Here is a 9,644-nt window from a genome sequence, read left to right on the forward strand (position 1 = left end):
GTCGGGGTGGGCCAAACCAGACTGCACCCACCCCTGAAAACCAGGTACCACCTCGAGGAACGTGCCAAGGACCAGACAGACCAAAGAATAAAGGAATAACAAATTCTTTATTCAGTTAAGAGCAATAATTTGAAAAATCCTAATTAAAATCTTCTTTCTTGTCACCAGAGGGAATTCAATGACCCCCTGGACCATAGAGAGGAGAATGATCGTGGCGGCCCTGCAGCTCGTTGGAGAGGAATCAGAGGGGAACTCACACCGTCTAGGTAGATCACTGGTAAGTACTCTTTACAGGACTCAAGAAGTCGTGACTATACGGACCCCATTCAGACTGGAACCAGGTACGGACTCATGGACGGGAGTGGAACAAGTCCCGGATGCTGCCCCAGAGGTAAGTACCCAGAGAGCGGTTGCCTCAGACTCGAACAAAGCACAGGGACACAGATGGCGAACGGACCGGGCCAGGAGGGGACACAAGTAAGTATATCCCGGTAGGTGTCCTTTATGCCAGACCAGTTAGGACGAGGGCCTTTAGCCGGGACGTGAGGGAACCTTGGACAACAGGAAGACCCTTCGATCGAGGCACGGGCCACAGCTGTTCCCTTTCCTTCTCAACGGGGGCAACGGCTTACAACGTAGGCATGGAGGGCCACCAGGCAGAAGAACACTTTGAGCGAACGTTCCACTTCAACTGCGTACTGCAACACAACAGGGTTCAATGGTTCAGCGGTATTCAAACACTCAGTGATACCTTCTCTCTTTCTGAACAGGGCGGAGGCCTTCACTGGGGCATGTAGAGACCACCAGGCGGGGAGGACACTTCGAGCAAGACACTCCTCTTCGGCTGTGCACTGTAACCAGGTAGCAGGGTTTAACTATTCAACGGCATATGAAACGTTCAGTTGAAATACCTTCTCTCTTTCTGGACAGGGCAGAAGCTTTCGATGGGGCGTGTGAAGACCACCAGACAGGAAGGACACTTTGAGCGAGTCACTCCACTTCAGCTGTACACTGTAACAATGCAACAGGATTCAACAGCATATGAAACATTCAGCTGCAATACCTGCTCTCGTTCTGAGCAGGGCAGCGGCTTTCAATAGGAACGTGTGGAGACCACCAGGCGGAAAGGATGCTTTAAGCGAGTCACTCCACTTCAGCTGTACACTGTAACAATGCAACAGGATTCGACCATTCAACAGTAGATGAAACATTCAGCTGCAATACCTTCTCTCGTTCTGAGCAGGGCAGCGGCTTTAGCTAGTCACTCCACTTTAGCTGTACACTGTAACAATATAGCAGGGTTTAACAGTTCAGCCATAGAGGAAACATTCAGGTACAATACCTTCTCTCGTTCTGAACAGCTTTCAATAGGAACGTGTGGAGACCACCAGGCGGGAAGGATACTTTGAGCGAGACACTCCACTTCGACTGTACACTGTAACAATGTAACAGGATTTAACAGTTCAACAGCATATGAAACATTCAGCATTAGCAAAGCCGGGCTGTCTCAAAATGGTAAGTTGGGCGCTTGATATATCAAACCTTCCTTGGAGACGATATTCCTTGGGATTCCATTGATAAATACTTCACTCTCTTCTTTCTGCTCCTCAGCTTCAATCTTCGCCCGCTTCACAGCCCAGCCTCAAATCCAAAACAAACCCACCGACAAACACAGTATCTCACAGGAGGAGAACCACACAACAGTCTGCTTCCTCTCTATTTTTAAAGCCCCATCTGAATACGTGTCCCTCTCACAACACTCTCTGTAATTACTCCACACCTGCTGTCAATCGGGCAATTAACCTTGCTGCCATGGCAACGGATTCGCGATGCAATAGAGGCGGGTGTCCACTGGAGGTCTCTGAATAACACTGCATTCACAAGGACTTTAGTCCTGTTCCAATTTGTCACACCGTAACACGTCCACACCAACGACCGATAACGGTCTTTTTATACTAAGCACGCGCGCGCCCGGATGATCCAGATCCATTTTAAATACGCGAGACCTTTAAATTAGAGTGGATTCTGATTGGCTGTCAGTGTTTTATCGTTCGACAGCTGGAAAAAAAAATCGTTCTGAAAATGATCCCAACGATATCGTTCCTCATATCTTTATCGTTATAGTTGTGGTGTGAACTCTGTTATTCTTTAATATGGAGAACGATTTTTAGAATTATATCTTTATCGTTATCTTTATAGTTATCGTCCTTGGTGTGAACGGGCCTTAAATCTAGAGTAAAGACACATCTCTTTAACCAGGCAAACACATAACAAATTATCACATCGTGATTGCTATCGATTAGATCTACAGGACGTTGTGGCCGACTGGAGCTCAAAGTGGTGAAGCTCAGATGACTGTCAGAAATAATCAGTAAAACACATCAAAACTGTTAAAAAGCCAGTGCAGATATAAAGCACACGGCTGCAGCGACCCGCATCTCTGCACTGTTAAAGGATCTATATTTAGATTAAGATCCTGATATAATAATGAATGCTGCTCGAGCTAATGCTCAGTGAAATATGGCTCGGTTGTGTTCCTGCACAGATGGCTGAGACTCATTGGCCGGACACGGAGCCAATCAGAGGAGACCACGAGTGAAGAGTCAGCGCTGTGGGTGGGGCTTCTGCGACGCACGTGATTGGACCACGGAGGAAGTACAAGCATTACTTTCATGGACTCTTATGTAGTCATAATAAAGTCAATTGCCCGTTACTATATTCATAAAGTCAAATTAAATGAAAAAATGCCAAATCGTGAGATCCTTGACGTATTAATAAACAAGTAAAATATATGTGATGCTGCATGTGATCTGTAACACGAACTTTACACGTATTGTATATTTTTCTTGCAGTAAATCTGCAACTAGAACATGTAACAGAGTTAGTTTTATGAGTTAATATAATTTAGAAAAAAAATGTAAATAAGATTTTAGCTGTATGTTGTTTATACCGGAATATATTGTAAAAACAAAAACAAACTAATTGGTAATAATTATATAAATAAATAAATAAATAAACAAAATAACAAACAAATAAATAATGTTTTTACAGATAGGCTAAAAGAAGCACCTGTTAAAAGAGTACAAATAAAGCTGTATATGGTGCACTGCTGAATTTTTTTAAATATACATAAAGTTTGTATTCCTCTGAATAAATCATGAGAGACTCTTGAACCTCAGAGTGAGAAACTTTATTGATAAAGGCAAGAAAATACATATGACAAATATACTGCAGTAGTAAAGAGAAATCTGTGTGTCTATTCATTTTCTTTTTTTTTTGTATCTGAGTGAAATATAAAAAATAAAGTGCCACTGTTAAAATCTGACACTGAAAGAGAGCACAAACTCAAATTATCATCAGTATTTATTATGAAAAAAACACTAGAAGAACAAAAATACACCTGAAGAACCTTTAAAGTTCAGCGTTCTGCTTTAGATTTCGATACTTCCTGAAAAAGATGAACATAAAAAGCCATAAATTAATAAATCTCACAGATAATTATACATGTAGTATTAGTTTGTGAGAAATGACATCATCAATCATGTACCTGATGTGTGAATATGTGCTTGATCTCGTTCAGCTCTTCTGGATCTGATCTCATAAACCACAATAAGGACAGTAGCCACGCCCACCAGAGCAGAGAGGACCAATCGGATCACAGCTTCAGTAGGACCACACCAGTGGACAGAGTCTGAGGAATAAACACATCAAACTGAGATCAGATCAGTCAATAAACACTAATATCAGCGCTGACATCAACTAATATTTCTGAATACACACAAACATGATCAAATCTAATCAGCAATCTTATATTCGGTTCCAAGTGAGTTTTTATACGGTCTGTCATCTCAAATTATAAACGATTCAACAATTCAACATGTAAATAGTAAATAAGAATATTTGAAGGATAAAAAAAGAAGATCTCTACTCACCATAGACAGAAACTCTGGATATGTTTGATGACAATCTTCTTCCTGAAATCATCAGTAGTTCATAATCTCCATCATGTTCAGTTGTGGTGTTTGTGATGGTCAGAGATCCAGTTTGATCGTCCAGCTTCAGTCTGTCTCTGAATCTCCCATCAAGAACATCATCATATACAGTGATACTGTCGGCCCGTTTATTGATTTCAGCTATTAAAGTGTTTCCATCTCCAAACCTCCACTGAATCTGATAATAATTCTTCATTTCAGTAAGACCAGAGTTTAGAGAGACTGAATCTCCCTCCTTCACTGACACTGACTTCACTTCATCTGTCAAACACACAGAGAACAAACAGAAACAGGGTTTGCAAAGATTAATACTGTTAAACAACTTTATAGTGGTTTACTAAATTGAATAGTTAAAATTAAAATTTGACATAAACAATATAAAATAACCAAAAGAAAATGTTGTATGAATTAATTAAAATTTTTGTCATTAAAACCAGGTGTAAACATTTTACTCGATTTTAACGATGTTCCTTTTATATTTAAAGCCGAACTCTGTAACTCTAGCGAACTCTAGTCACTTCTTCGCTGATTTTCCCTTTTGTTGTCGCATGTTTTCCCCACGAGCTCCCCCTACAGCTGTGGTGGGGCGTATATTTCACAACACAGTCGTAAAAAACTCACTTGCGGCGGCCTCCTCCCCTTCTCTACCGCTGCTCATGTGCGTTTGTTTTGATCGGAGCAAGCCAACTGTATCGTGTGGAGCTATGTCTACCGAGGTGAGTAATCTGGTAATACATCATACATGCGTGTGTGTTTATGTCGAATTGCCGTAAAGCAATTTGTGTTTCGCGCTCGTTCTCGTTCTCGCTTTCGCTTCTCACGAGACTTCCAATTTCTATCTTGCCGGGACGGTAGTGAACAAGTTGCAAGGTTGGTTTTCCGCCTGGGAACGCTGGGGGGAGCGGGGAAAGTCACCAATATCACCAGAAAAGGTTGTTTAACCATCCAAATGATTTCTAGACAGTTTTATTAAGTTAAAAAAGCTACCAAGTTCTCCTTTAACTCACCAATGACAAAGAGACCGTATCACTCAAAAGATTTACTCACTGCCGCAGTTCAAATTGTCTGAAGAGTTTGAATCTGACAGTTATGTGACATCACTGAACATTGCAAATCCCATATGTGGGACCGTATCACTCAAAAGGTTTACTCACTGCAGACAAAGAGATAGAATCTCTTGTTCTCACTGTTGATCTGTAGATGATAAACTCCAGCATGTTCAGTTGTGGTGTTTGTGATGGTCAGAGATCCAGTTTGATTGTCCAGCTTCAGTCTGTCTCTGAATCTCCCATCAAGAACATCATCATATACAGTGATTCTGTCGGCCCGTTTATTGATTTCAGCTATTAAAGTGTATTTAGTCGATTCATCTCCAAACTTCCACTGAATCACATCATCATCCTTCATTTCAGTAAGATCAGAGTTTAGAGAGACTGAATCTCCCTTCATCACTGACTTCAGGACTGAGTCACCAAACACACACACACACACACATACACACACACACACACACATACACACACACACACACACACACACACACACACACACACACAGGGTTCATTGGTGATCGTGATTTCACCAAGTACCACATGTTCCTGGATCAACATCTTTGTTGATCCTGGAACAACTTTCCAATCAACCAATCAGATTTGAGGGACAAGTTTACAGTTTATGTCAAGTCTAGGCTTAGAACCAGGGAGAGGTGCTTCAACATCAGTGTTATTCACCTATCATTTCCCTCTGATTTTAGGGAAAAGTTTGGGTAGGGTTAGGTTTAGGAGTAGGGATAGGGTAAGGACTACATTTTGGGGCAGGAATGTTATTCCAGGATCAACAAAATGTGTTGATCCAGGAACATGTCTTACTTGGCAAAATCACGGTGACCGGGTTCATCACAGATTAAGACGATCACTTGATGGTTTATAAAAGTAAATATTTTAAAAGTTAAAATTAAAAAGAATATCATCATTAAACACCAGAAACAAACTAAGTTTGAATTAATAATTGTATCTTTGTGCTGAGTAAAATATAAAACAAGTGAAACTGATATTTAACTCACCAAAGACAGAGAGAAAAAATCTCTTGATCTCATGGTTGATCTGTAGTCTATAATATCCAGCATGTTCAGATCTGGTGTTTGTGATGGTCAGAGATCCAGTTTGATTGTCCAGCTTCAGTCTGTCATTGAATCTCCCATCAAGAACATCATCATATACAGTGATTCTGTCGGCCCGTTTATTGATTTCAGCTATTAAAGTGTAATCCATATATCCAAACCTCCACTGAATCAGATCATCATCCTTCATTTCAGTAAGAGGAGAGTTTAGAGAGACTGAATCTCCCTCCATCACTGACACAAACTTCACTTCCTCTGTCAAACGCACAGAGAACAAACAGAAACAGGGTTTGCAAAGATTAATACTGTTAAACAACTTTATAGTGGTTTACTAAATTGAATAGTTAAAATTAAAATTTGACATAAACAATATAAAATAACCAAAAGAAAATGTTGTATGAATTAATTAAAATTTTTGTCATTAAAACCAGGTGTAAACATTTTACTCGATTTTAACGATGTTCCTTTTATATTTAACTCACCAATGACAAAGAGACCGTATCACTCAAAAGATTTACTCACTGCCGCAGTTCAAATTGTCTGAAGAGTTTGAATCTGACAGTTATGTGACATCACTGAACATTGCAAATCCCAAATGTGGGACCGTATCACTCAAAAGGTTTACTCACTGTGGACACGGAGATTGAAACTCTTGATCTCACGGTTGATCTGTAGATGATAAACTCCAGCATGTTCAGTTCTGGTGTTTGTGATGGTCAGAGATCCAGTTTGATTGTCCAGCTTCAGTCTGTCTCTGAATCTCCCATCAAGAACATCATCATATACAGTGATTCTGTCGGCCGTTACATTGATTTCAGCTATTAAAGTGTTTTCATCTCCAAACCTCCACTGAATCACATCATCATCCTTCATTTCAGTAAGATCAGGGTTTAGAGAGACTGAATCTCCCTCCATTACTGACTCCAGGACTGAATCACCAAACACTCCTGAAGAACAGAGTTTTTCACAGATTAAAGCTTTAAAATCACTTGATATTGGTTTGATGAAGCTTCACTAAAATACTTTTAATCATTTAAATGTGAAATTAATAATATTCTCCTGCAGTTTAAAGACAAAAGATGAGGAATGAAAAAAATAGATAGATTTATGTGTGGAATGTCACACTAAAACTAATGCTGTTGAGTATCTGAGCTTCATATTTATATTATTTTATTTAATCAATCAATCTATAATAACTGAGTTTTGAATTCAAACTTGAACTGATAGAAAAGAAAAAGAAAAGAAAGTGTTAGTATTAACTTAATGGAGGAAAAGAGTAACAAACGCCACTTAAATGTCCAGCCCGCAGAAGTCACACTTACCCTGTACATTTCAAGGCGGTAGTTTTATCTCATTCGAACATATGATTAAAGCATTTGATATTCCTAAATCAAATTTTTATAGATATCTGCAGGTGCGAAGTCTAGTGAAAAAATATTTCAATACCCTTTCGGCCCCTCCTCTTATTGTTGGATTGAGGAGCTCTTTGACTTGAGTATATCTGAGCGAGGTCTGATATCAACAGTGTACAGTCTGATTCAAAGAGCGGCCTCTCCATCTTTAGATTTTTTAAAGAAACAGTGGGAAGAGGATTTGGGAAGTGTAGTCGCAGAAACAGTCTGGCAATCAGCCATTAGGAGAATTCATTCAACATCTATTTGTGTCAGACATGGACTACTGTAATTTAAGATAATCCATAGGCTACACTTTTCTAGAAGTAAACTGGCAAGAATATTCCCAGAAATAGACCCAACATGTTCTAGATGTCACAGATACGAGGCCACTTTGGGTCATATGTTTTGGACATGCCCAGTTCTAGGACCATTCTGGTCTGCTGTGTTTGAGACGTTTTCATATATGTGTGGAAAGGAGATAAAACCAGACCCCATAATAGCAATATTTGGTGTGGCATTTGAGAACCTCTCACTACCACCAGGTCAATCGGATGCACTGGCTTTCTCTTCTTTGTTGGCACGACGGCTTATACTTCTGTAATGGAAGTCAAATAAACCACCAACGCATGTTAAGTGGGTATAAAGTGTTATGGCATATTTAAAGTTAGAGAAACTGAGACATTCCATGCAAGGCTCTGTCAACAGATTTATTAAAGTCTGGAGGCCTTTCCTTTCATATTTTGAAGATAGATTCAACCCAAACACTAATTGTAAGCTCCCCCCTTAATCCCCCTCCCCCTTTACCCCCCACCTAGTAGGTTTTTTGTTTGCTTCTGTTTTATTTTATTTTTATTTTTTCCTATTATGTTTGAGATGTTGTATTAACATTTTAATTTGATGTGACTGTTGTTTAAATGTTTGGAAAATTCAATAAAAAGATTTGTCTACCCTGTAACTACATGAACAAGAGTATATTTCTCCAGTATTTAAGCAAAAGTTGCAAAAATCCTGATGATTACTATAAACAACTATTACTAAGATCAGAGTTTAGAGTGACTGAAATAAACAATATCATAAAGCAATGAAGAGAAAAAATGGAGTTTAATTTAATTTTGTCTTTAAAAACAGGTGAAACCAATAGTCTATTTAACTCTTTCACGCGTGATTCTGGCTGGGTGAGTTTATCAAGGCGACATTTATTTTAGAACGTTTCCCCATTATTGTTTCCATGGCGAACCGTCATGATCTTGATTTAAAATGTGAGATGGCGCCGCCATGTTTGTTTGCGCCGCAGTTCAAATTGTCTGAAGAGTTTGAATCTGACAGTTATGTGACATCACTGAACATTGCAAATTCCATATGTGGGACCGCATCACTCAAAAGGTTTACTCACTGTAGACATAGAGCCTGAACCTCTTGATCTCACTGTTGATCTGTAGTTTATAATATCCAGCATGTTCAGTTGTGATGTTTGTGATGGTCAGAGATCCAGTTTGATTGTCCAGCTTCAGTCTGTCTCTGAATCTCCCATCAAGAACATCATCATATACAGTGATTCTGTCGGCCGTTACATTGATTTCAGCTATTAAAGTGAATTCATTTCCAAACCTCCACTGAATCACATCATCATCCTTCATTTCAGTAAGACTAGAGTTTAGAGAGACTGAATCTCCCTCCCACACTGACTCCAGGACTGACTTACCAATCACTCCTGAAGAACAGAGTTTTTCACAGATTAAAGCTTTTAAATCACTTGATGATGGTTTAATGATGCTTCACTAATATACTTTTAATCGTGTAAATGTGAAGTGATTAATATTCTGCAGCAGCTCAAAGACAAACGATGATGAATGAAAATGAGAAATAGTTGAACAGTTTTATATAATCAAGTGACTTTAATCTCAAATAAGAGTGTTATCTCTCAGTAAAATCACACATTATATGTTTCTATACGAGAATAACAGTGAATGTTAATCCTTTCTGACTAATTTAACCAGTAATTTATCACATCAGAACAGAAACAACTGAAAGCAGAAAAACACATTTAAAACTCACCATCCAGACGCCACAAACACAAACAGAGCAAAACTAATTTGAGGAACATTTTCTTCATCGGTTCACTGAAAAGCCCACGATAGT

The 9,644-nt window shown here is 39.2% G+C and overlaps 1 protein-coding gene across 1 annotated transcript; it reads right to left on the reverse strand.

Moving 5' to 3' along the window:
• Positions 1–1,364: 1,364 nt before the first annotated feature.
• On the reverse strand, positions 1,365–5,399 carry LOC309474883 (uncharacterized protein; the record flags this gene model as incomplete). Its single annotated transcript, XM_082137502.1, has 5 exons — positions 1,365–1,435; positions 1,543–1,641; positions 3,548–3,691; positions 3,933–4,253; positions 5,147–5,399. The coding sequence occupies 5 exons, from the start codon at positions 5,397–5,399 to the stop codon at positions 1,365–1,367; spliced, it is 888 nt and encodes a 295-aa protein (XP_081993628.1).
• Positions 5,400–9,644: the final 4,245 nt, after the last annotated feature.

Source organism: Leuciscus leuciscus (genome assembly GCF_965113295.1).
Source record: "Leuciscus leuciscus genome assembly, chromosome: 15".
In the NCBI taxonomy this organism is placed as follows: Eukaryota; Metazoa; Chordata; class Actinopteri; order Cypriniformes; family Leuciscidae; genus Leuciscus; species Leuciscus leuciscus.